Source organism: Lynx canadensis, chromosome A2 (assembly GCF_007474595.2).
Source record: "Lynx canadensis isolate LIC74 chromosome A2, mLynCan4.pri.v2, whole genome shotgun sequence".
In the NCBI taxonomy this organism is placed as follows: Eukaryota; Metazoa; Chordata; class Mammalia; order Carnivora; family Felidae; genus Lynx; species Lynx canadensis.
Genome location: NC_044304.2, coordinates 7,788,113 through 7,814,943, shown reverse-complemented (window position 1 = coordinate 7,814,943; position 26,831 = coordinate 7,788,113). Strand labels below are relative to the sequence as shown.

General features: G+C 52.1%; 3 protein-coding genes across 11 annotated transcripts in view; all 3 read right to left on the bottom strand.

The window, feature by feature from the left end:
- Positions 1 to 831, bottom strand: part of DNM2 (dynamin 2) — a 90,654-nt gene extending 89,823 nt beyond the window's left edge. For 7 of the 8 annotated variants that reach the window (XM_030300543.1, XM_030300498.1, XM_030300518.1 and 4 more), the window contains exon 1: positions 631 to 830. In XM_030300543.1, coding sequence (XP_030156403.1) covers positions 631 to 791 — 161 coding nt within the window. In that variant the 5' untranslated portion in view covers positions 792 to 830. Of the gene's footprint in view, positions 1 to 630 lie in introns of all 8 variants that reach the window. The other variant, XM_030300550.1, reaches the window with a different exon arrangement.
- Positions 832 to 2,367: 1,536 nt separating this feature from the next.
- Positions 2,368 to 10,476, bottom strand: QTRT1 (queuine tRNA-ribosyltransferase catalytic subunit 1). Its single transcript, XM_030300477.2, has 10 exons — positions 10,177 to 10,476; positions 9,873 to 9,941; positions 9,636 to 9,774; positions 7,191 to 7,269; positions 6,964 to 7,079; positions 4,295 to 4,433; positions 3,971 to 4,046; positions 3,733 to 3,842; positions 3,557 to 3,644; positions 2,368 to 3,451 (listed from the first exon to the last, which is right to left on the bottom strand). Exons 1-10 carry the CDS (start codon positions 10,417 to 10,419, stop codon positions 3,299 to 3,301), a joined length of 1,212 nt encoding a protein of 403 aa, XP_030156337.1. The 5' UTR covers positions 10,420 to 10,476; the 3' UTR covers positions 2,368 to 3,298.
- An 11,369-nt stretch (positions 10,477 to 21,845) lies between these two features.
- The window catches only part of ILF3 (interleukin enhancer binding factor 3), a 31,775-nt gene continuing 26,789 nt past the window's right edge, over positions 21,846 to 26,831 (bottom strand). For both annotated transcript variants that reach the window (XM_030300459.2, XM_030300455.2), the window contains exons 19-20: positions 26,396 to 26,524; positions 21,846 to 25,752 (exon numbers count right to left, since the gene is read on the bottom strand). In XM_030300459.2, coding sequence (XP_030156319.1) covers positions 25,616 to 25,752; positions 26,396 to 26,524 — 266 coding nt within the window. In that variant the 3' untranslated portion in view covers positions 21,846 to 25,615. The remainder of the gene's footprint in view (positions 25,753 to 26,395; positions 26,525 to 26,831) is intronic.

Here is a 26,831-nt window from a genome sequence, read left to right as displayed (position 1 = left end):
GACGGCAGAGGCCAGCCAGGGTAACCCAACAGAGGGATGGCTAAGTCTGCGAGCGGCACGGACAGGCGGCCAGACAGCACAGGTCACCCTAGACAGCTAGCCAGGCAGCAGGGGGCTGCCCTGAGGGACTGGACAGATGGACAGCCAAATGGTAGTGGCAAGGAGTTCTATCGAGGACAGAGACAGCCAACCAGACGGCATGGACTGCTCCAGATACATGAACAGCCAGCCAGACCGCAGGGGTCGAACCAATAGGTACCTAGCTGGCAGGTTTCGGACAGACAGAGAGAGAAGGGGGACCTAACCCTGACCCACAGGCAACCAGATGGTAGAATTCAGCCACGAAAGCTGGGGATCTGAGAGTCGGCGACGGTCCACCGCATTTCCTGCCCCCCCCCGCCCCCGTCGGCGAAACGCCCCCAAGGGTCTGAGCCGGCTCCGCAGCCCCTGCAGGAAGCCCTCCGCCCAGGGCGTCCCACAGAGCCCGCCTCCCTGTCCCCGTCCCCGTCGCGGGCACGCAAGCGCCGCAGTTACGCCGGCTGCGCAGGGCGCGCCATTCCCGGTCCGCCCTCCGCGCCCTAGGCCGCCGCCCGCCCGCCCGCCGCCGCCGCCGCCGCCGCGCTCGCTCACCGGCCTACGAAGTTCTCGAGCACGGAGCTCTTGCCGGCGCTCTGGCCGCCCACCACGGCGATCTGAGGCAGGTCCAGGTGGCAGCTCTGGCCGATGGAGCTGAAAGCGTCCTGCAGCTTGTTGACCAGCGGGATCAGCTCTTCCATCCCGCGGTTGCCCATGGCGCCGGCGGCCCCGGCCCGAGCGCCCCGCGCTCCCCGCCTGCCCCCGGCCCTTAACGACGCGGCCCCGCGGCGTCCGCGGCCGTTGCTCCCCGCCCGCCCGGGCCTCGGCGCGACGCCCGCTCCCGGCTCGGCCTCACAGTCGCCGCCTCATCCGGTTCTCAGACGACACCCGACCCGAGCGACCTCCCGCCCGGGCCCGGGGGCTGCGCCCAAAGCCCTCACACTTCCCCCGATTGGTCGGTCGCGTTGCCACTCGTAAACAGGAGCCAATGAAAATGAGGTATAGGGCTACGGCTGAATGATCCTTCCTCCTGGGGACCTCGCGGTGGACACATTGGACTCAAGAACTGTCGTTTTTGTGCAAGAGCCAATAGCGTCGGGCAGCGAGTTGTCAAGGCCAGGAGGCGGTGTTTCGGGAAAAGGCAATGTTAGCCCGGCCTACTGGGGCGGGGAGTTTCCGAACGGCAAGAAAACCCAACAGTCTTACTGGCAGGAAGACCCGCCAGTCTACAGTGCAGGCCAGTGACATTAGGGATCGATTCATAGACTGGTTTGTCACTTGACACCACCTAGTTCCCTAAGAATTTCCCATTGGTTTATATAAATATCACTCCGTTCTTCCAGCCAACAAAGCGAAAGAGGACGGGCTTTGACCTGCGAATCCTGACTTTGACTGAGAACCTGTCAATCAAAGAATCCCCCGTTCTAGTGATTGTTGTAGTAGGTCCATTAGTGTCTTCTGGAGTAAAGGATAAGGCACGTCGTACTCGCCGAAGAGCGACACCTCGTGGTGGGACCCGGTAATGATCGTAGCTTCAGAGTTTCCGGCCTCTAGAGAAAACTACAAGTCCCAGAATGCATCTGGGCCTCGGGCTTGCAAACCAGCAACTCGCGCGGCGTTTCAATGCGTTTTGAAGAATCTGGCGTTAGTGGTTCCTAGAGAGAGGTGGTAGCGCTGTAGCGTTGGCTCCACTTTCATTCGTGTATAAAGTTCCACCTCCACGCTTTTGCAAATGCTGGGCCCTTTCCCGGGAATACCTTTCGCTCACGCCCCGACTTGGTTTGGCTAATGCCTGCCTGCAACGTTGCTCCCCTGCCTCTTTGGCTAGAGCACATCGTGATCTTTTTAAGTCCACAATGAAACCCAGCAGATCCTCTCCCCATGAAATGATATCTTCTAGTCAGTGTTGGAGGTTCTGTGAACTAGAAATCTTGTTCCTCGTGGGAAAAAAGCCGGGGATAGGTGGAAGGATCTTATGAAAAGAAGTGATCTGATCCCCGGGGGCGGGCATAGACTGGCCAAAGAAGCCCAAAAAGGAGTCAGATGGAATGGAGGTAGGAAAGTGGGCTGATGAGGCAGTAACGGGAATAAAGAAACAGTGGGGAGGAGGCTGGTAGAGCAGCCAAAGGTATCTGCCTGCTCGGAGCCCCAAAAGCCCCGTCTCCGAGAGATAGGCAAAAAGTCAACCGACAAGGTTTTGGCATGGTAGCCTTGACCGCAGTGACAGAAACCTGTAAACATCCTACATACCCATTCACGGGAGCCGGTTAAATAAACACTGTGAGACAGCTGTAAAAAAAAGACAGGAAGTCTTCATGTTCTGACGTGTAAACAATTTCAAATATACTAACAGGAAAAAAAAGGTACAGAGCGGCAAGTAAAGGACGCCACATTCATGAAAAATATGTACACGTGGAAAATTTCTGGAAGAATACACAAACTAATCAAAGTAGTTGCATTTTTATGCTATTAGAATAGTGGATCCTATACAAGTCTTTCGTTTCCAATTTAAAACCCCTTATCTTCTAAGAGCACCAGCTCTGTAATTGGCCATCTCTAGGTTAGATCATGGGCCTCTGTATTTGCCAGGTGATAATGGCCAAGTGACTTCATTCCTCTGAGCCTCAGTCTCATCTGTAAAATGGGGGATGCAGCTATATATGCATCACAAAGTTGCAAGAATCAAATACACACATGACAACCGTTCAGAACAGTCCCAGGCACAGTGTAAGCACCCTGCTATATCACACCTACTGCCTTCATCATTGTGTTTGCTGACGGCAAAATTAAGCCATGTTCAAGGCTAGAAGCATGAGCTCTGGAGCCAGCCTGCCACTTCCTCGGTGGTGACCTTGGGCAAGCTGCTTCCTCTCTAGGCCTGTTTCCTCACCTGTAATAAGTCGGGGAACGAGAGTGCCCACCCTCAGGGTGACTAGGGGGACCAAAGCCACAGGAAAAAGGATGCAGCTCCCACACTGGGGCACATGCTACATGCTGGGCTGTGCCGGGTGATTCCCAGGTATCAGCAGCTGCTATGATTACTTATTATTATCATCAACAGGAAGCGGGGCGGGGGGACATTGGCCACAATGACACTCAGAGGAGGAAGAGGTCCTAGACAGCTCACCTCCCCGAGAAGGCACAGATACACTCTAAATTAGAATAATAATCTTAAAAAATCCCTCAATACTTCCCATTCCCTCCCTCCCTCGCCGGAACCAGATCAACGCAGTGTGATTCCTACAGAGGCCAGGGCTTCGGTGGCCCAGGCAGGACAGAGGGTGGGGTCCCCATACATGGTGCCCATGAAGTCCTGCACGAAGTCAGGGAAGCGCTTCTCCACGATGCTGGCACGCACAGCGCTCATCAGCCGCAGCTGCAGGGGGTAGGTGCCAGCGTCAGCCCAGGGGGAAGGAGAGGGGGGCGCCCAGAACCCTCCCACCACCACCCTGCGCCTGGCCCGCCCTGGTCACAGGCCCACCTGGTAGGCGATATTGTGGACGGTGAGGTGGTGCAGGGCAGCGGTGTTGTCGCTGTGGAGCAGTGCGTGCAGGAAGGCCCGGCTGTGCCTGCGGACAGGAGGTCGGGGCCGAGTGATGCAGGGTCCCGCACCCCTCCGCCCCCTCCCCCTGCCCCCGGGCCCCCCTCTTCCCCTACTTCTGGCAGGTGGGACAGGCACACTCGGGGTCTATGGGCCGGAAGTCTTTCTCATACTGTTTCTTCTTCAGCTGCAGGTTCCCGGTGGGCACCAAGGCAGAGCCAAAGCGCTGTGGGGGGTGGGGGGGAGGGTGGGGGGGGACAGGGAGTGGGTCAACCAGGTCTTCATCCTCACCGGCCCCACCCCCACCTTAACCCCCCAGGTCCGCCCCCATCTGCCCCCTGCCCAGGGCCTCACCGCCGTCCGGGTGGGGAAGACGCAGTCGAACATGTCACATCCGAGAGCCACGCAGACCACCAGATCAGTGGCATAGCTGGGGGGAGGGCCACGGGGGAGGGAGCAGAGAACCTCACACCCTGGTCACACACCCAGGGCTCCCCCCACACGTACACTCGGACTCCCCGGGGACAGGGCCACATTCCCTCTGAACCGCCCCCAGAGGAAAGCCAAGTCCCCACCCCATGAGTCCCCCAACAGGCAGGGCTGTGTCATTCCACCAATACCGGCCCAGGCAGGAACCCGCTCCCCACAGGTAGGGCTCTCTCCCCTCTCCTCACATACCCGACCCCCATCAGGTATCGTGGCTTGTCCTTAGGCAGCCTTGAGGTGCTCAGAGCCACCATCCTCCAGAACTGGCCCTTGCTCTCGCCCCCACTCAGGCCCCCGATGGCGAAGCCCGGCACGTCCCTCTTGGTCATCTCTGGGGGTACAGGGCAAGGTGAGGGGCCACCAGGCAAAAGAAAGTCTGCCTCCTCCTCTGCGACCCCAGGGCAGACCCTGCCCGGACCTCCACAATCCCTCAGGAAGAGAGAGAGAGAGAGAGAGAGAGAGAGAGTCTGTCTGTCGGTCTGAGGGCTGCTGGTGACCTCAGCTACCACTTGTCGAGTCCCCGCTGCATGTGAGATCCCCTCCTTCAGTCCTCAGGGGAGGCCCACAGCCTGTGCTCCCTTAGCTGAAACCTAAGAGGAAGCCAGATATGTTTCAAAGCTGAGAATTGTCCAGATCTTAGAACGGTGCACATCTTATCTGCCGGATGACGGCCTGTCCTCAAACCCTCTGAGGGTTCTGCCACAAAACACACAGAAGACTCCCAACAATGGGGGTGAATGACCACATAGGTCTGGTCTGGCCACCAAATGAGCTCGTTGCAAATTCCTGGGTGGTGTCGTGTTTTAGAAGTGGGCTGTTAGGCTCCAGAATTGCAGAGAAGAGGCTGCAGCTCTACGCTGCCGTTGAGGTGTTCGGGGCTTGCCACCCCAGACCAGACATGGCAGAAGCTGGACTTGAACCCAGGTGCGGCCTCAAAGCCCAGACGTGCCCTGGGCCCCAGTTGTATCGTTCGACCAGGGGAGGCCACGGCGTCGACGAAACGGACCCGGTCCGAGCGTCAGGTTTTAAAGCTGGAATGAACGGCAGAGTCCACTGGGGACGGGTTGTTCAAATGTGGCCTCCCGGGCCCCACCTCACCGCGGGCTCTGACGCGGTGGTGGGGGACAAGCCGGGTGGTGCTGGTGCAGCTAAGCCTTGGAGCACAATGAGAAGCACCATCAGGGCGGTGCCCGGCGACCTGCAGGTGGCCAAGAAATGAACTTGACGGGGCAAGGCCAGAGTGGTAGGATTTTCTTGAATGAGAGAACAGACGATACCAGAAAGTGTTTCACGTATTAGGGTAATGGTTCATGAAGCCTTGGTTTCTGCTTTCTTCTATGTCCACACATACTGAGCTGTGACATGAAATGTATCTCCGGGCCGCCTGGGTGGTTCAGTTGGTTAAGCGTCTGACTCTTTACATGGGCTCAGGTCGTGATCTCCCAGTCATGGGACGGATCCCCGCGTCGGGCTCCGAGCTCAGCATGGAGCCTGCTTGGGTGGGTCTCTCTCTCTCTCTCTCTCTCTCTCTGATCTTCCGCTGCTCGGCACACTCATGCTCTCTCTCTCTTTCTCTTTCTCTCTCAAAATAAGCAAATTAGGGCGCCTGAGTGGCTCGGTCAGTTAAGCGTCTGCCTTCGGCTCAGGTCGGGCTCTCACGGTTCGTGGGTTCGAGCCCTGCGTCCGGCTCTGTGCTGACAGCTCAGAGCCTGGAGCCCGTTCGGATTCTGTGTCTTGTCTCCCTCTCTCTCTGCCCCTCCCCCCCTCGCTTGTGTGCTCTCTCTCTCCCTCTCTCTCAAAAATAAACATTAAAAAGAAATGTTTTAATAATACGCAAATAAACATTAAAAAAAAGAAAAACAAAAGAAATACAGAAATGTATCTCTGACCGGGGAGGGGGTCTCCGTTCAAAAGACTTACTAGACACAGAACTGGGCGCAGTTTGAGGACGAAAGGGATGACGACAAAGACAGTCTTCACAACAGAACATCCTGACGCCAGGCGCAGGCACAAGGCTTTGAACAGACTTTCCCGTTTGACCTCACTTTGACCTCTTGACACTGGGAGGATGTGCCCATTTTACGGAGGCCGAGCCACTTGCCCGAGGGTGCACAGCCATGAGGCAGCAGATCAGAGGTGTGGATCCAGCCAGCCAAACGCCAGGACCCAGAGCCTTGCCCATGAAACTTTATTGCCTTTGAGTCCCCATCTCTGGCCCCCTTTTGTCTCCACGGCCACGGACCTCACATGGGCCTTACTGGCACTCTTCCCTTGGGCAGATACTCCAACCTCCTCACGGGCCTTCTGCTTCCCGAATTTCTCCATGATGCCCCTTGCTTGCTGTCACACTCCCACTCAACGGCCCTCCATGGCTCCCCAGTACCCCCACTATCAGCAGAATGCCCTAGGCACCGCTCCTGACCCTGAGGGGGAAGCAGCACGGGGTCTCGGTTAATGTTGCAGGTTCCAGAGCCCAAGACCTAGGGCCAAATCCTACCTCTGCAACATCCAAGCCGGGTGGCTGGGGTAAGTGACTTAACAGCTCTGTGCTTCAGTTTCCTCTTTTGTAACCACGGGAACCTGGTAGTTCCCACCTTACAGGACGGTTACGAAAACCAAATGGGTCAGTCTGTGACCAGCACGTGGCATAGTGTCTGGTGAACAGTATGAAATTGCCAGCTTTTGAAACCACCATTATTCTGCAAACATTCTACTGCCATGTCTGCCTCCGTGCCTTTGCTTCAGCTATCCCTTCCGCCCATTAACAACCCCCGTCAGCGCCATCACGTGCCAGGCCCGGGGGTGGGGCCCTCGGTGACGGACAAGCCCTGGATCTACCGGCTACCGGCACGTGGCTCTACCTTCAAGGCAGGTGGCCCGGAGATCCTCGTCCAGCCCGCCCTGGATGATGGCAAAGAGGTTCTGCTTGTCTGGCCGCTGATGGGCTGCAATGCACCGGTCCAGCCAGCGGATTGACCTGGAAGAGGGACCCAGTCATGAGCCCTAGGGTAAAGAGACAAGGCTCCAGGGCTATGATCCCCTCCCGGTACACACACACACACACACACACACACACACACACACACACCTGTACATGGCCTCCTCCACGCGTGGCCCTGTCACAGTGCTGCTGACCACATCATCCAGTTGCATGATAATGTCGGAGCCTGGGGGGGTGAGAAAGAGGCACCATCACTGGGGGACGTCTGGGTGGCTCAGCTGGTTAAGCATCAGACTCTTGGTTTCAGCTCAGGTCATGATCTCACAGTTCTTGAGATCAGGCCCCACATTGGGCTCTGCAGTGACAGTGAGGAACCTGCTTGGGATTCTCTCTTTCCCTCTCTCTCTGCCCCTCCCTTACTCTCTCTCTCAAAATAAATAAATAAACTTAAAAAAAAAAAAAACTTGCTTAAAAAAAAGAAGCAGCAGCACATCACTGGGAAAGCCCTCACTTCCTACTGGGGACAAGCTGGACCCTAGATGTCCCTCCTTGGGTCTTGCTGACTCCCACATAGTCCCCCAGGCTGTTTATACAATGGCCAGAGGGAACTTTTTAAAATACACGTTTGGGGCGCCTGGGTGGCTCAGTCAGTTGGGCATCCAACTTTTGGCTCAGGTCATGATCTCACAGTTTATGGGTTCGAGCCCTGCATGGGGCTCTCTGCTGTCAGCATGGAGCCCGCTTTGGATCCTCTGTCCCACTCTTTCTCTGCCCCTCCCCGTATACACGCGCACGCACTCTGTCTCTCTCTCCCTCTCTCAAAAATATATAAGCATTTAAAATAAATAAACAAGGGGCTCCTGGGTGGCTCAGTCGGTTAAGCGTCCAACTTCGGCTCAGGTCATGATCTCCCAGTTTGTGAGTTCGAGCCCCGCGTCGGGCTCTGTGCTGACAGCTCGGAGCTTGGAGCCTGCTTCGGATTCTGTGTCTCCCTCTTTCTCTGTGCCCCTCCCCCGCTTATCACGTTCCCACACATGCTCTCTCTCTCTCTCTCAAAAGTAAGTAAACATTAACAGAAATTTTAAAAATAAAAATTAAATAAATAAATAAAATGCACATTTGATCCTGCCTCACCCTGGGCAGCTAAAATCCTGCCCGGGCACACAGAATAAATCCCACTTCTGCAAATTTACCCTTCAAGAGCAAAACGTTGTGTACACAGAGTGATACGCCACGGTGTGGCAGGCAATAGTACCATGCGAGCCCCAGTGACCACCAACAGAGGTCTGGCTAAATAAATCATGGTCTAACCCTTCACAGAAAGTCCCTTTCCCACAATTCCAAAATCTAGAAACTTCTCAAAACCAAAGGTTTTTTTCTTACACTTATGGCATACCTACTTGGAAGCAAAACGAAGACAATTATAATCTTTTACGAAAATCCAATTTAGGGAGTGCCTTATTCAGTCTTAAAAAGGAAGGAAATCCCAACATATACTACAACCTTGTGGACATTATGCTCAGTGAAATAAGCCAGACACAAAAAGAATCAATGAGGCTCGATCCAGCTGCAACAGAGTGAGACACATCAACGACATTTCAACCCATGATTTCATGGTGATCCTAAAAAAACTAAAGATTAGTTCATTACTGCTGGAGGATGTGAAGTAATCAATTCACGAAAACCGGAAAAGAAGGAAAAGGAGGAATCCCACTTTCCCTGTATGAATTGAACTACTTGGTCTCTCAGGAGTAGGTGAGGCACCTTTCCCTTTACAGAAATAATCTAGCTGATAAATGAAGAAAAGAACATTACCATTTTGGAACTCCTAATAGCATGATACTCCCAGGCAAAGAGCCTGATGGCTCACCAGGAGAGACGGGCAGACATTACCAGCTCCCGGATGGAAATATACACCCTATGAAGCCCTCTTGCCAAAGGACACAAGAACGGGAATCTGGCTCAAACCTCTAGATCTAACTACCACCTACAGTAAATCTAGAAGGCAGAAGAAAACTGTCACACAACACCATGGGGATGTGATCCGCAAAATTCAGACCATGTGAAACACTACAGGGGAAAAGAACCCATTTCTTCAAGAAGCAAATTGCTGGGGGGGGGGGGAGGGGGGAAGGAAGGAGTTACAGTGAGAAACTATATGATGTATAATATATATATGTTACACTTGACTTTAGCCAAAAGCGATTACATATAATACATATTAAAACAGAAATGTTCATTGTCCTTATCAAGGAGTGAGGGATATTGATGGAGATGGGAGGGACTTAAAGCTTCCTCACTCTCCCCTTGTTGCCCCCCTTATTTCAACATATCTTTGCCCGACTAATTTGCCATTTAAGAGAATTAACAGCAATAAAAATAATAAAAGCTACTACGTGCCAGGCACTGGGTTAAGAGATTTACAAACATTACGTCATTATTCCCGGGCGCTATCCTCATTTGAGTTGGCTCTTCCAAAGCTTAGACAGCGGGAGTGACTTACCCACAGCCAAGCAGCACGTAAGCAAAGGGCCCGCCTCACCTCCAACCCCTAGAAGCAGGGGAAGAAGAGGCGGCTCGAGACTCGCTCACCTAAGGCGTTCTGGATCTCCACGGACTTCTCGGGGCTCAGAAGGGACTCGTCGCCGTCGTAAGGGGAGCGGAAGCGGACGCCCTCCTCCGTCACCTCGGACAGGGACACCAGAGACACCATCTGGAAGCCGCCGCTGTCCTGGGGGAAATCCCACCGCAGGGCCGTCAGGGGGGTGGAGTTGGAGAATCTCCACCTCTGAGACGTGCCCTGGGATCCCAGCCCCGACTCCACCTCACCGTCAGCAGATTGTGGGGCCAGTTCATGAAGCCGTGGAGACCGTGCGCTTTCTGGATCAGCTCGGGGCCCTGGGTTAGGGGAAGAAAGGATCAGGTTAGAGGCGAGGGCTACCCTGACGGCTCGAGTTGGAGGACGGGGCTGGCCAGCCTCGGGCCCCGCCGATCTCTCACGCCCAGCACGAGGCCTGGGCCACCGGGGGCGTCAATAAGCCTTTGTCGATTGACTTAGAGGCGTGCCCGTGCCTCGGAGGTGTCCGTGCTCCCCACTCTCTGCCGCCGCCCCACTAAGGCAGAACCCACCCACCGGCCTCAGGCCCAGATGGTAGGTGTTGCCCAGGCAGATGCGGCAACCCAGCGCGTCCAGCTGCTCGGCCGTGATGCCCTTCATAGTGGCCTGCGTGCCCACTGGCATGAACACGGGAGTGGCTACCGGCCCGTGCGGCAGCCGCAGCTCCCCTGCTCGGGCCCTAGATCGGCTGCACTCGGCCACCAGCTTCATTATCCGGGGGGCCGACTCCACGGACGTCGGGCTAACAGCTGCCGCCATCTTAGCTAACGGAACCACGTGGACACTGCAACACCCTGGGCGGCGCCATGTTGCCCAAAGTCACGTGACGCACGGCGCGGGCTGTCCTTTTGGAAGGGAGTCCAGGAACCATGGCAACAGACGCCGGCGCGCTCGTCCCCGCGGAGTGCTCAGTTCGCTTCTGGGGCGGGGGCGTGTTACAGAGAAATAACTATGGTAATGGGTTCGAATCCCAACCCGGCCACTTACTTGCTCTACAGTCAAAGCCTCTCTAAGAGATAATCTCCCCTATAAAATGCAGCGAATAACACTGCTTCAGCATTAAAAACGTTGTAAAAGGGGCGCCTGGTTGGCTAACCAAGTAGAGCATGCAATTCTTGATCTCTAGCTTTTTTTTATCTCTAGCTTTTAAGTTGGAGCCCCACGTTGGGTGTAGAGATTACTTAAAAATAAAAACTTTCGGGGCGCCTGGGTGGCGCAGTCGGTGAAGCGTCCGACTTCAGCCAGGTCACGATCTCGCGGTCCGTGAGTTCGAGCCCCGCGTCAGGCTATGGGCTGATGGCTCAGAGCCTGGAGCCTGTTTCCGATTCTGTGTCTCCCTCTCTCTCTGCCCCTCCCCCGTTCATGCTCTGTCTCTCTCTGTCTCAAAAATAAATAAACGTTAAAAAAAATTTAAAAAAAAAAACAAAAAAAGAAAGAAGCATGCATATGTAGAGATCTTAATAAGTTGCCTAGCACAGGCTTTTGTCTATGTTGTCCACGGATTTATCCCAGGAGCTTAGAACAGCACCTAGTATATATTAGTTTATACAATGAAAGAAGGAATCTTAGATTTAGAGGAGAGACTGAGGCCCAGAACCTAGCCATATTTTTCTTTCATTAATTCAGTGTAGACCTACTTATATTCACACCTCCTAGTGGCACCTTTCATGACGCACAGGAATGAGAGTCATAGATTTACTGACCACTAGCCTTGTTCCATTAACAATAACAAAATATGGGGTGGGTGGCTCAGTCAGTTAAGTGTCGGACTTCTGCTCCGGTCATGGTTTCGCTGGTCATGGTTTGGGAGTTCCTGGGTTTGAGCCCCACGGCGGGCTCTGTGCTGACAGCTCAGAGCCTGGAGCCTGTTTCAGATTCTGTGTCTCCCGCTCTCTCTGCCTCTCTCCCTCTCACGTTCTGTCTCTCTCTCTTTCTCTCAAAAATAAACATTAAAAATAAATAGATAAATAACAAAATATTATATAATATATAATAACTTACTGTTGAAAATGGAGCTGATATCTGTATCTGTTACGGGCAGCAGAGGGCGCCATTGCCCCAGAATCCTGCCTCTCAGTGACCCACTGGCCTCAATTGTGCTGATGTGCACAAGACTGACCTAGGAGCCTTGGGCTTTTCAGGGTGGAGAATCTTCACTGAGGCCATATCTGAAAAATGCCCACCCTTGAGACCCACCTCAGGGCCTTTGCACTTGCCATTGCCTTTGTCTGCAATACTCTCCCTTTGTGGTATCCCTATGGCTGGCTCATATTTTATCAACTGCTCCTGACTCCCCCAATCTTAATGATGGTACCCCCCCCATCATTCTGTATCATGTCACCTGTAACTCATACTGTGCTTTTAAAACATCTGTGCAATGACATTACCCAAGTTTTTATTCTCAGTGTAGTTCTGTCTCATTGAACTCCTCTCTCGTCTTCCTAGATGCCTCCTAGATATCTCCACTGGGTGTCTGTAGGCACCCAAACTTCAGATGTCTAAAGCGGAGCTCCCGATTGTCCCCCTAACCGTGCCTACCTCCTTCCATCTTCCTCTTCTCAGTAATAGCAGCTCGGTCCTTCCAGGAACTCAGACCAGAAATTTAGGAGTGGCCCTTGACCTCTCACTGTCTTACTCGCTACATCTGATTTGTCAGCCAATTCTGACTGCTCTGCTTTCAAAATCTATACAGGATCAACTGGTTTACACCCCCTCCATAGCTCTCACTCCGGCCCAGCCACTAGCATCACTTGCTTTGAATATTGCGGTAGACATCTTGCGCTGGTCTTAAACGGCTTTTGTTCTTTACTCCCCATACAAAAACCTGAAGATGTTTTAAAGAAAATGCTTTCAACATTTCACCCTCACGCATGATGTCTACAGTAAGTTTTTGGAAGATGCACCATACCAAGTAAAGAAATGTCCTTTCAGGAACGCCTGGGTGGCTCAGTCGGTTAAGCATCCAGCTTCGGCTCAGGTCACAATCTCATGGTTTGTGAGTTCGAGCCCCACGCCAAGCTCTGTGCTGACAGTTCAGGGCCTGGAGCCTGCTTGGGATTCTGTCTCCCTCTCTCTTTCTCTACCCCTCCCCCATTCATGCTGTGTGTGTGTGTCTCTCTCTCTCTCAAAAATAAACATTTTAAAAATGAAAAAAGAGGGGCGCCTGGGTGGCGCAGTCGGTTAAGCGTCCGACTTCAGCCAGGTCACGATCTCGCGGTCCGTGAGTTCGAGCCCCGCGTCGGGCTCTGGGCTGATGGCTCGGAGCCTGGAGCCTGTTTCCGATTCTGTGTCTCCCTCTCTCTCTGCCCCTCCCCCGTTCATGCTCTGTCTCTCTCTGTCCCAAAAATAAATAAACGTTGAAAAAAAAAAAATTAAAAAAAAAATGAAAAAAGAAAGGTCTTTTCAATTCTTGGTTCACTAACAGATTTTTATCATAAATAAATGTTCATTGTATGCTTTTTCAGTATCTGAAATGACCATATTATTCGTCTCATTTAAAGTGCCCAGTGATGTAAATTTATTTTTTTATTTACTACTAAATTTAGTTCTATTCCTGAGATAAGCCCACCTTGGTCATGGTATCTTTTTTACATGTTATGGCATTTTACATTAATTTTAATGAGTATTTTATTTAAAATTCCTGCATCATAGCTCTGTTATAAAATATATTGGTTTAGGGGCGCCTGGGTGGCGCAGTCGGTTAAGCGTCCGACTTCAGCCAGGTCACGATCTCGCGGTCCGTGGGTTCGAGCCCCGCGTCAGGCTCTGGGCTGATGGCTCGGAGCCTGAAGCCTGCTTAGATTCTGTGTCTCCCTCTCTCTCTGACCCTCCCCCCGTTCATGCTCTGTCTCTGTCTCAAAAATAAATAAAAATTAAAAAAAAATAAATAAAAATAAAAAAGATCTATTTATTTTGGGGAGAGTGCAAGCGGGGGGAGGGGCAGAGAGAGGGAGACAGAGGATCCAAAGCGGGTTCTGCGCTCACAGGCTCACAGCACAGAGCCTGATGGACATGGGGCTCGAACTCACAAACCTGGAGATCATGGCCTGAGCTGAGGTCAGATGCTCCACCGACTGAGCCCCCCAGGCGCCCCTGGATGGATACTTTGAAGCTGCCCCTCTCGAGCAGGTAGCTGCCTCCCCTCACCCAACCAATTGACTTAACCCTACCTTGTTATATTCTTCTAATCCCAGACACTTCTCTAGCACTCTGCCTACCTCTTAGCCCCAGTACCAAATTAAAATGTATGTTTAAAATTCTAAAACAACAACAACAACAAAACACAAACAAACAAACAAAACCCACTAGGATCTCAATCAAAATACTCTTTCCTGTGACCTGTTTCTGTCTTTCTGGTTTCTTTGGGGATTTCTTTTTTTCTTTTTCTTTTTTCTTTCTTTATTTATTTTGAGAGAGAGAGCGCACAAGTGGGGAAGACGCAGAGAGTGAGGGAGAGAGAGAATCCCAAGCAGGTTCTGCACTGTCCGCACAGAGCCCACCTCGGGGCTCGAACTCACAAACCGTGAGATCATAACCTGAGCTGAAGCCGGATGCTTAACTGACTGAAGCCACTCAGGCGCCCCTCAGTGTGGATTTCTTTTCATTTATCCCATTTGAGAGTCCTTGACATTCTTGGCTCTGGTCATTGGAGTCTGCCCATAATTTTGGAAGTTCTGTTATCCTCTCTTGGAAGAGCTGCACTTGCCTCAAACAGCCTAACACAGGCAGCCGAGAGCAGGATAGGAAATGCTGGGGTGTTGCCCCTGGTGAGAAGAAATTCCCCCAGCTGGGGGCTAAGGGTGAGCAAACCCTATGTGCCCGGTTGCACCAGTATGGAGTGGAGTTGCCATCTCACTGAACTGGTAGAAGGCAGAGAGGTAGAAGATATCAAATACTGGAAACGCTCACTATTGTAAGTGACTTTTCTCATAGATTTTCTTGAATAGTTGATTCCTCATTTACTGTATGCCTTTAGAACCCCTTCCAGAGACTTTAAATGGTTGTTATTTTAATACTTTCCCCCAGTTTTCACTGGGGAGGGGATCTGGGAAGATCGTCCTACTAACACGCAGAAAAAAATTCCCTTTTAATAGTTCTGGATCTTTGCATTTCCCAAATATTAAATATATTTTTAATGTTTATTTATTCTTTTTTTTTCAACGTTTTTTTTTTTTTTTTATTTTTTTTATTTTTTTTATTTTGGGGACAGAGAGAGACAGAGCATGAACGGGGGAGGGGCAGAGAGAGAGGGAGACACAGAATCGGAAACAGGCTCCAGGCTCCGAGCCATCAGCCCAGAGCCTGACGCGGGGCTCGAACTCACGGACCGCGAGATCGTGACCTGGCTGAAGTCGGACGCTTAACCGACTGCGCTACCCAGGCGCCCCAAATGTTTATTTATTCTTGAGGGAGACAGAGTGTGAGCGGGGGGAGGGGCAGAGAGAGAGGGAGACACAGGATCCAAAGCAGGTTCTCAGGCTCTGAGCTGTCAGCACAGAGCCTGACGTGGACTCAAACCCACAAACCATAAGATCATGACCTGAGCCGGTTAGATGCTTAACCTACTGAGCCACCAGGCGCCCCTAAATATTAAATACATTTGACATATTACATACATCAAATCATTATTCTGTACACTTAAAACGAATACGGGGGCGCCCGGCTAGCTCAGTCAGAACGAGCGACTCTGGATCTCAGGGTCATGAGTTTGAGGCTCACATTGGCACAGAGTTTACTTAAAATAAATAAGGAAATAAATAAATAAATAAAACTAATACAATGTATGTGTCAATTATATCTCAATAAAATGGGGGGGGGAATCTCTTAGCCAATGTGAAAAAAGATTAAAATGGTAAATTTTCTATATTTTCCACAGTAAAAAATTTATATAAAAAAATGAAAACATGTACACACACACAAAAACACATTAAATGTAACAAAAATTTAGAAAACAGAGGCGTGTAATAAGCCTTACTTATGGTTCAAACATATATATATATAATATATATACATATATATATAATATATATTTTTTTACATTTATTTTGAAAAGCAAGAGAGTGGGAGAGTGCACGATCAGAGGAGAGGGGCACAGGGAGAGAGAGACAATCTTATCAGGCCCCATGCTCAGTGTGGAGCCCGATGCAGGGCTTGATCCTATGACCCTGGGATCATGACCTGAGCCGAGATCAAGAGGTTCAACCCACTGAGCCACCAATGTGCCCCATGATTCAATTTTAATTAAATAAGCTTATTTAAAGTTTTAAAATAGATAATAATGGGGCACCTGTTTGGCTTAGTTGGTAGAGCATGCGACTCTTGATCTTGGGGTCATGGGTTCAAGACAGAGATTGGGTATAGAGATTACTTTAAAAGAATAATTAATAACTAAATAAAATAGATAATATATAACCACATAGTTTAAAAAATATGGATAAAATGTATACTGTGAATTACTACGTTTCCCACTCCTGTCCCCTGTCAAAACAGTTCTTACCCCTTAATATTAAGTAACGTTTGGTATTTATTCATTCTTGTCTATACTCACATTTATCAGCATATATTAGCAGATATGTATTTTCTTACTGTTGCTGTCATATTTATTGATTCACTTAGATATACTAATGGAGGGTTTTTTCTTAATCTTCTAGAAGCTTTAATACTTCAACACTTTTTTTAAGTTTATTTATTTTGAGAGAGAGAGAGAGAGAAAGTGTGCAAGCTGGGTAGGGGAAGAGACAGATAGAGAGAGAATCCCAAGCAAGCTCCACACTGTCAGTGCAGAGCCTGACACGGGGCTCGAACTTCAAACAGTGAGATCATGACCTGAGTTGAAATCAAGAGTCAGACGCTTAATCGACTGAGACACCCAGGCACCCTGTGTTTTTGCTGTTATACATGGCCCTGCTGTGGGTGGCTCAGTCGGTTAAGCATCTGACTTTGGCTCAGGTCATGATCTCACCCTTCAGGAGTTTGAGCCCCATATCGGGCTCTGTGCTGACAGCTCAGATCTGGGGCCTGCTTCAGATTCTGTGTCTCCCTCTCTCTCTGCCCCTCTCCCGCTCATGCTCTGTCTCTCTCGCTCTCAAAAATAAATTAAAAAAAATTTTTTTTTTTTAATTTCAGAATGTGGGGCCCCTAGGTGGCTCAGTCGGTTAAGCATCTGACACTTGATTTCAACTCAGGTCATGATCTCTGTGCTGACACTGTGGAGCACGCTTGGGATTCTCTCTCTGCCTCTCCCCTCCTCACGCTCTCTCTGTCTCAAAGTAAATACATAAACTTAAATTTTTTTTTCAGAAAGCATAAAAAGGCTTTACCGATCCTTGTATCCTTTTAGTGTTTCTTCCTGCAAACTGAAGCAAATATAAAGTTAAATACTGGTGGGGCGCCTAGCTGGCTCAGTTGCTGGAGCGTGAGACTTTTGATCTTGGGGTCATGAGTTTGAGCTTCGCGTTGGGTGTGGCGCCTACTTAAGAACATAAATAAGCAATTTTAAAAAATAAAGTTAAATGCATATATTTATCCCTTTTTACATGAAAGGAGACCCTTGGTAGTTACACTTGGGGGAGGCACCTTGCTTTTCGTCTACACCCTGGAGGCCATCCCATGTCAGTACATATTCTCCTTGTTCTTTTTTTTTTTTTTTTTAACTTTTTAAAATGTTTATTCTTGAGAGAGAGACACACAGAGTGTAAGTGGGGGAGGGCAGAGAGAGACACAGAGAGAGAGAGAATCCAAAGTAGGCTCCAGGCTCTGAGCTGTCAGCACAGAGCCCAATGCGGGCTCGAACTCACGAACCACAAGATCATGGCCTGAGCCGAAGTTGGAGCTTACCCGACTGAGCCACCCAGGTGCTCCCCCTTTTTTTAATGTTTATTTATTTTTGAAAGAAAGACTGGGGGAGGGGCAGAGAGAGAGGGAGACAGAGGATCCAAAGTGGGGTCTGCCCTAACAGCACAGAGCCCGACGCGGGGCTCGAACTCACATACCGCGAGATCATGACCAACCACCAACGTCTTATGGAGTCTCCTGTTTCTTCTCACTTGAGTGATGAGTAATCGCCTGCTTCTACAAACAAGGCGGCAACAAATAATCTTGCATTTAAGTCATTTCACGTGGCAGCGGGTACAATTTCAGGAAGAATTTCCAGCATCCAGATGACGGGGCCAAAGAGTATAAGATCCTACCAGATGCCCTCCGTAGGCTTGTGACATGTGCTCCTGCACCAGCAGGCAGTACCTGGGCGTGCCCGTTCCCCTACAGTTTTTCTGACACAATTCCACCTGCCCCCTCGTCAGGAGAATCCAGTGCTCAGGCCTTGACCGCGTACTTCTGCCGTGGGTACAGCTGCTCCTTCTGCTGCTTCCTGGTCTTCGGGTGTGATGTCATGTGTCTTCTGGGGCCCCAGACCCAGGGGCTTGTGCTTCTTACCCTTGTAGAATTCCCTGAGGTTCTCTTCCTGAGTCTGGCTGATGATGGCGAGAGCAGGGGCAATTGAGTTGCCGATAACTCTGGCAGCACGAGGCATCGCTGCCACTAAGGGAAAGAGCCATCCTCCTGATCTTTAATTATTTTTTTTTTAGTTCCCTCAAATAATAATAATATGATGATGATTTTTTATTATTATTATTTTTTTTTATTTATTTTTGGGACAGAGAGAGACAGAGCATGAACGGGGGAGGGGCAGAGAGAGAGGGAGACACAGAATCGGAAACAGGCTGCAGGCTCTGAGCCATCAGCCCAGAGCCTGACGCGGGGCTCGAACTCACGGACCGCGAGATCGTGACCTGGCTGAAGTCGGACGCTTAACCGACTGCGCCACCCAGGCGCCCCGATGATGATTTTTTAAGAGCCAACACTGTCAACACCGTTGGAGCAGGTTCTCATGGGTGCCAGTTTTCTGGTAAGCCCTATAATGTCATCACTTCTCACAGTGCGGTGAGGTGAGTACCATTATCATTCCCATTTTATGAATGAAGAAACCGAGGGAGAGACATTTACTGACTTGCTCATGGTCACATGAGTAGTAATCAAGGAACAGGAATTGAAATGGTAGTTTTGTCTGAGCTCTGTAAAGCCACCCTCTTAGACAGCTTCTCTTCCTGAAGGAGAAGGCAGTATTAGGGATTGCAGCATAGAGCAGGGGGGAAAAGGTTACAAACAGGAATCTTGGAGGGGGGATTCAGGCATCCCCACTCATTAGTCAGGTGGCTTTGGTAAGGTGATGCCACTCTCTGAGTATCACTTTCTTCCTTTTTAAATTGGGACAGAGGGTCATTATGATGGGATACAGGGGCCAGCACACTGTTAAGTGCTCAAATACACACATGAATATACATGTAATAAACATGATGAAGTGTCCACTCTGTGTCAGACTCTGTTTTCACTGCTGGCCAACACAACAGTGAACTGGGGGACAAAAATCCATGCCCCGGATATGCAAACAAGAAAAATAAGTAAAAGATGTATCTCAGATGGAGATAAGTGCTAGGAAATAGAGAAGAGGAGGAAAGGGTTGGGAGGTGACTATTTTTTTTTTTTTTATAAGTCATCTCTGTGCCTAATGTGGGGCTCAAACTCAAGATCCCAAGATCAAAAGTCATATGTTCTACTGACTTAACCAGCCAGGAGTTCCTGGGGAGGTGACTATTTTAAGTAGCCTGGTCAGGACCAGAATCACTGAGTGAGATGTGAGTTAATGCCTGAGGGAGAGGAGGGAGGAGCCATGAAAAGATCATGAGGGGCACCTGCTGGCTCAGTTGGTGGAGAGTGCTCTTGATCTCGGGGTTGTGATTTCAAGTCCCACGTTGGGTGTAGAAATTACTTAAAATCTAAAAAAGAGAAGAAAGAAGGAGAAGGAGAAGGAGGAGGAGGAGGAGGAGGAGGAGGAGGAGGAGGAGGAGGAGGAGGAGAAGAAGAAGAAGAAGAAGAAGAAGAAGAAGAAGAAGAAGAAGAAGAAGAAGAAGAAGAAAGTCTCAGAGCATTTCAGGCAGTGGGAACAGTGAGGGCAAAGGCCCTGAGGTGGGGGAATGTGTCTGGATTGTTTGCAATGCAGCGGTGAGGTCAGTGTGGCTGGAGGGAGTGAGGGTGGCTGAAGGTGAGAGGGTCACAGCTCCAGGTTCTGCAAGGCCTCTGGTTTGCAATTAGCTTTCCTCTGAGGTAGATGGGAGGGTGGGGCTTTTTCGGCGGAGAGTGGAGTGAAGCAAGCTCTATTACCAAGAGGTAAACTGGGGTGTGGAGGTGGGCGCTGCTTAGATTTATTTACATCTGCTTAAGGGGTTTCAGCGCGGCTCAGCAAGGAAGACTGGGGGGCGCCAGAAGGCCGCCACTATTTGAGAGGCGCTGGGAGCGCGGCTTCAGAACGCTGGACAGCGCCACGCGCGTTGCCGGGAGACCAGGGAAGCTCCGGCGGGCGCTCAGGGCGGAGCTTTGGGAAAGCGTCCTTTTTCCAGCCTCTAGCTGTGAGCGCCCGGCGGGAGACACCTCTGGGGCGTAGTCGTGGGCCGAGCCTGCAACAGCGTCCAATTGGAAGTTTGCGGTCTCCCTCACAAGGGCGCGGTGTCTTAGGGCGGTGACTGCAGACTGTATAATACTTTTTGTTCCAAAGGGTGCCTACTGAATGGGCATAAGAGGGACGAGCGGTGTGCACCCGGCGGACCTAAGGGCAAATAGGCGGTTTGGTAAAGGACGTGTTCGCGGGGGCCAGAGTGGGCCGGCTTCTGCGCCCCTTGCCCAGGTTCGAGAGACCTGGCTGGCGGGGGTTCTCAGCAGATCTAACTTCCCCTTTCCTGGGATCGCCACAGCTGCCCAGGGGAGCCTCCAAAAACGGGAATTAGGTAATTGGCCTTAAGAAGCTGGTACTGAGGAGCGCCTCGGTGGCTCAAGTCGGTTAAGCGCCCTACTCTTGATCTCACCTCAGGTCTGGATCTCAGGCCAGTGGGTTCAAGCCCCAACTTTGGCTCCGCAGAAGGCGTGAAGGCTTCTTAAAATAAAAACACACCCCCAAAAACCTCAAACAGTGGTTACTGAAGCCTTGGGACCCTGAAGAGCAGGAGTCGTGAGATTTTGGGGCACAGAGTGGGGAATGCAGAGCCTCTGGAAAGAGGAGTAAGGGGGAGGTTGAATACCTCTGTCGTTGAAGTAGGCTACTTGGAGCCTGGTGTTGGTGGTTGTCCTAGGAGGACAGAGTTTGTTTTCTCTGGTTTATCCAGCCAGGGATGAGGGCTATCTTTCCATGACATTCTCACTGCGACAGCCCGGTGCCAAGTAGGCTAAGCTTAGCTGCCAGCTTCTTGGGAAATGCTGGGAAGGGCATGGGTCAAGGACGTACGACCCCCAGAGAACGACTTCCATGGTGGCACCTTAAGACTTTTCTGTTTGTCTCCCAGTAACGGTAACAGAGTAGGGACCCTCGACTTCCTGTGGCCCGAGGCAACGCAATGCCCCTCTCTGGGCCAGTCTGCTCTGTCTGGAACTTGCAGTCATTACCCCTTGCGGGTCTAGAGGGCTTTCCTCACCTAGTCCAATAGACTCGATCACCTAAACCGCCCTGAACCTCAGCCCCGACGTCCCAGAATTCAATCAAGCCTCTTTGCTGGTTACCTGACCTCCATTCTCACCTCTCCCACACACCTGTTCTTTGCCCAACAAAGGACTGTTCTGAAGCATGACTGAGCCTGGGTTCTTCCCAGCTCAGAATCTTTCCGTGCATGGTTCCCCACTGCCCTCAGGATAAAGGTCTGAATTCCACTGCTTGGCTGTCAAGGCCTTGTACTGGTTGCCCCCCGCTGACATCTCCATCTTGCAACCCCACACTTACCATCTTGCAACAAGAATGCTTCGCTCACCTGACTTCATCTCTCTGAAGTCCCCTCTCACCACCCAGCTGAACTTCTGTGCACGGTGTTCCTCTGCATGGCATAAACTGTGCTCACCCGCCCTAACATACCTGGTTCCATTTAACTGTCCTGTCTCAAAACACAGGTCTTTCCCGGCACTCCCTGCACCAGCTAGGACAGGGCCCTCTTGGTACCAGGAAGCCACAGGAGAGCAGGGTCCAGGTTCATATTCCCAGCACCTTGCAAAGGACTGATATCCAAGCAACTCTGCTATATTCTCAGCACCTATTACCGGACCCATACATAAGCAATACCCAATAAATACATGTGCAGTGAATGCAACAATGAACACATGAAGTTTCCGTTTATTCTGGGATGGGTTAGAATGAGCATCCAGGCCAAGGCTTGCTGGTGGGTGGCCCAAGATTGTGTCCAGAAGTCTCAGGAGAGGCCTGCAAAGGGCACAGACAGTGTGGGGCGGGCTCACACCTGGAGACTGACTGAGTCCTGAGGCTGAGCCCAGCTGGACCAGGCCAGTCCCTAGGGGCGGAACAGGCCATGCTGACCACTCAAGAACGGTCAGTGGTCAGAGGAACAGTGCATGTTTCCCTGTCAGAGTGGAGACAGCTGGGTGTTGACTTCCAGGTGAGACTGGACCCCACTCCAGAGGGACAACCAGGACCCTAGTGATTCTGCTCAATGCAGAAAGGTGGAAATACTGGATGTGCCCCACTACTGCTTAGAGGGCCCCTTTGGTCCTAGGTCTCAACCACCCCACATCTCCCCGTGGGATCATCTGAAAATCCCTGCAAAGCTCTGCCCCTGTGACGTCACCTCAGCCCACCACACACGGCCAGCTGTTCCCTCAGTAGAGGTCTTTCTCCTTTCCTCCCTCCGAAAGCATCCTGAGCCCTCTGGGGTGGTGTCCAGTCCCAGGTCCCTGACACTCATGGTCTATCCACCAAGTAACCCTATCCTGATCAACTTGCTAAGCTTGTGGGCCCACTGGCTCTTCCTGCTGATGCTCCTGGTGATCTCCACTGGTGACTGAAAGACGCGTGTCACCATCCTCTCTGGCAGCACGCAGACCGAAGCATCTCTCTGTTGCCTACTGTGTCCCTGGCTGAGGAGGGCCCAGAGAAGCATCTGAGAACCTCCTCCAGGCTGGCTTCCTGGGCTTGGAGGGCAGCAGGCTGGAAAGGATTCGATCAGCTTTGAATGGGTGACAGGCCAGCACCCAGGTCTTCTCCATGCTCATGGTGTCAGCCACACCTTCCTGAACCCAGCTCCCTGGGGTGGCAGTCCTGAGGGCTGAGATACTGTTCCGGGTCGGCTACACCACAGTGCCATTAGCACCAACGAAGTCCCCAAGCAGTTGGGATGCCAAGGCCCGTGTGCTCATGAGCTGTCGCTTCAGGACAGGCACTGGCCATGCTGACCGTGGCGATCCTGGCTGTGGTCAACAAACTCCCAGGGCTGTTTTAGCAGCATGGGATGAAGTCTTCACCCAACGCTTTTGCAGGCTGTTGAATACTGTTCTCCCAAAAACATACATCCAACTCCTAAGTGCCAATACCTATGAATGTGAAGGATCTTGGGATGTGCTCACCCACGATTACGGTGGACCTGAAATCCAAGGATTGGTGTCCTTGTAAGAAGGAGAGCTGAGACATAAGAGGCTCTCAGGGAGGTCATGTGAAGGTGGAGGCAGAGACTGGAGGAATGCAGTCACAAGCCAAGGAATGCCCAGAAGTCACCAGAAACTAGATGAAACAAGGAAAGATCCTGCTTCTCAGATACTGCTTTCTTCTTGGCAACGAAAGTCTCTCAGGTCAGTAACACTTGTCCTGGCTTTGGGAGCACTCAGGCCAGGCCCAGGGACTCAGACCAGCATCCCTCAGCGACCAGCAACCTGGAGATCTGCCGTTTTTCACAAGAAGAACATGGCACCAAGCAACAGCTCCCTGAGGTCTCCACATCAAGGTGGCCTGGGAGTTTTCTCCAATGCCTTCGAGATTCTTGCCCTTGTGAAGGGTCTACATTCAGAAACTTCAACGTGGTGGTGGTCACTGCTTGGGAAACTGATGGCGAGGAAACCTCACCTGAGAATACAGGCCCATAGCTTGAAGGCATCTGGAGGTGGGGCGGGGGGACGTTCTTCCCCGTGGGTTCCGGAGTGGTGCAGGCCCCACCCACAGCCTGGATCTTCTCATTTCAACACAGGGTCCCAATGATCTCCTTTTCCCAGCCCCTGGAGGTGTCCAGGAGAGATGGGTCATGGACATATCATATCCCATCGAAGTCTGGGTTGGGACCCATCCCTAAGGCCTGTCTCTCGTCTCTATTAGTGCACATGCACACACACATCCAGTGTACTGCAGGCCACCCTGGTGCTTGCACTGTGGACTGCCTCTTGGGTGGGCATCACACCATCCCTCCCTCTCCCCACGCTGGACCACTGGTATCTGGGTCCTCCTCTGCTCCAGCAGAAGGCCAAATTCTTCCCATATTTTTTTTCTTTTTAAGTGCAGAACACCTTTCTTCCACCTCTCCAAGGCGAATCTTCATCCTTTGAAGGCACACTGGATTTTCTGCCTCAGCTGAGGAGTTCTGAATCGAGAATGGTTTGCTCTTCTCCCCAAGGCTATGGTTCATCAAGCACAGGAGGCCAAGGACTGCCTGCAGTTCAGAATTCGAACGATGCCTGGTCTGAGGGATAGCAGAGAGATGGGAAGAGGAGAAGGGTCCCTGCAGACGTGCAGCCCAGACTCACTGGAGAGGCTCTTCCCAGACAGAGTCCAAGCCTGGGCAAAGGCAAGGACAGCGCCGCCCCCGCCCACCCCCTGGGGCAGGGCCAGAGTGGGGAAGGGCTGCTCTCAGGGCAGGTTTCTCCACCTCCACGTGGCTGACACTTAAGCAGAGAGGTCAGTAGCATCCTTGGCCCCTGCCCACTAGGTGACAAACGTCCCCCAATGCAAAACTGCCTGTGATTGAGATGCACCACTCCAGGGAAACCTGTTAGAACAGGGCTGGGCGGCTAGAAAGAACCCCGCCTGCACACTCGGAACCTCTGGGCGGGGGGCAGCACCACGAGGCTGCAGCTGTTGGGGACACAAAACCACACCATCCAGACAGAGAAGGTTCCAGGCTGGGCTTCCCAGATCTTGGGGTGCTTTAGCCAGATTCAACTGGCCTTTTGCAAGTTGGGTTACACGTACCAAACCTACGTAGGTTCCACTCCACAGTGACATGAAACTGTACTTAAAGCTACGCCAGAATTCACGGGGCAAGAAAGCAAGCATGCTGACTTGTGGGAGCAAACCCCTAACAGGAGCGTAGGCCACTCTGCAGACCACCTGGAGCCCCCCGGGACACTGACAAAACAAGATCCCGTGTTATCGGGTTGCTGGCCCTGGCCAACCTTGGAGTGAAGGCATCGAGAGGCCTGGAACTGGACCCTTGGGTGACGAGGGGCTGTCCTGCCACCCCCGCCCCGCATTCCCATGCTGGGAACAGTGGGGGAACCTGCCCATCACACTGCTGGTGGGTCAGACACCCAGGCCTACGACGGGCGCAGAGTTTTCTTTTTCTTTTATTTGTCTACATTCAGCTTAATTCAGATGTACTGCCTGAATGATCCAGACATACAAAAAAAACCCCACTCTTTCCCACTGGTTTTTAAAATAAAATCTTCACTTATAAAACTGAAACACTAAAGCATTAAAATACAGAAAGCTCGTTTAACTCACTTCACAAAAGCATTAACAGATGATGTATCCCTTCTGGAGCTATTTAAAGACAAACTGAGTTAACGCTAACACCAATTGTAAATAGACAGAGGGATACTTAACTGTAAGAACTCAAACTCTACTCAGACAAAGTTGTAATGGCAACTAACAAACCATCGAAGACACGGAAGTCCCAAACACAGCTAAATAAGGGTCACAGGACGGGTCACGGGAGTGACCAGCTGCACCGCACAACACAGCAATGTGGACAGGTTGGGGCGAGGGGGCCTGGAGGGGCCAGCTGACATGTTAACTGTGATGCATAAAACTGAATCTTACGACGAGGGGGAAGTGCAGAAGGTACAAATCTTCACCCCTCGGGGGGCTTTATCTATACTGGTAGTTCATGCTGTGGTCTGCGTTTCTGCCGTAGCCGCCCTGTGAGGACTGGTAGGAGCTGGGAGGGCCGCTGTAATTCTGGCCGGACCCGGGGGAGTTGTAGTTGGACTGTGACGAGTAGCCTCCTAGGGAAGAGAGGGGTGGGTTAGAGCCAAGGGGCGCGGGGCTTGCCCCGCAGTCAGAGCTCCGGACCACAGCCAACAAACACCCTAGCCACGTGTGCCCACGTGGTGTCCGCGGGTGAGGCCACGGGCGGGGGGGGGGGGGGGGCCCTGCCCGTGGGGGGGGCGGGGTGCAGGCACTGCCTTTCCTGCGCTGTCTGGTCTGGTCGTCACCACCACCCTGTGATGTGGACCCACGGACCCCGGTTTGTCAGGGGTGCGGGTGGGCCCGTATGGACAGCAGCAGTGGGAGCTGTATCTGGGGGCTGCCTGAACACAAGGCCGAGCCCAAAGCCCCTGGCCGGAGGACATACGCCAGACTGGGCCTCAGCCCTGTCAGCGTTTTTCCACACAGGTGCCAGCGTCTTAAGAGCGGGGCAGCATCTGGATGTCTGCTTCTGAAAAGCCGAGAAGCTGGAGGTGTGCCCGCAGCCATGTGCCCACGTCTCCGTCTCCTTGTCCCCGTCCCCACCCCGCATGGAAGCCAGATGGCACGTGCCGCTGCAGCCCTGCCTACGGTGCCCGCCTGCCCACGCCGGGCGTACGATACCCCTCACCGCCGGACCCCTCCCGAGCCGTGCTGTGCCACCTGCCGATCCAGGCCCACCTTGTTTGCCTTGGTATGAGGAGCCGCCCCCAGAACCTCCGCCGTAGCCCCCGTGTGACCCTGGGTTGTAGGACGACCCGCCTGAGCCGTAGCTGTTCCCGCCGCTCCGGCCTCCACTACCACTGTAGTCTGGGGGAGAGAAGACAGTGCAGTTAAGGGGCCTTGGTGAAGACACAGTTGGGGTGGTCTGGGATCCTTGTGGCCCCAGAAGGGGCAGGCCCCAGGCTGAGACCACGGGCCTTTGCATATCCCCCTCGTCCTGGCTGCTTAAATCTGGCACATGTCAGTTCAACTGAGGAGTGCTAGGGGTGGGCCGGAGCACTGCAAGGTCCCCGTGCTCTGGGGCGGCCCGGTCACCAAGTTCTGAGGCCCTGTTCCACGCTGTCTTCCCACCCACTCCTCCAACCCAAGCTTCCCCCCACCTCGGGAAGCACAC

Excerpts from the sequence above, each read along its gene's own strand:
- QTRT1 (XM_030300477.2), bottom strand. The coding sequence starts at position 10,419 with ATGGCGGCAGCTGTTAGCCCGACGTCCGTGGAGTCGGCCCCCCGGATA. Across the intron at positions 9,942-10,176 it reads ACCATCTGGGCCTGAGGCCG|GGCCCCGAGCTGATCCAGAA; the intron begins GTGGGTGGGTTC and ends CCCCTAACCCAG. Across the intron at positions 4,047-4,294 it reads CGATACCTGATGGGGGTCGG|CTATGCCACTGATCTGGTGG; the intron begins GTATGTGAGGAG and ends CCCTCCCCCCAG.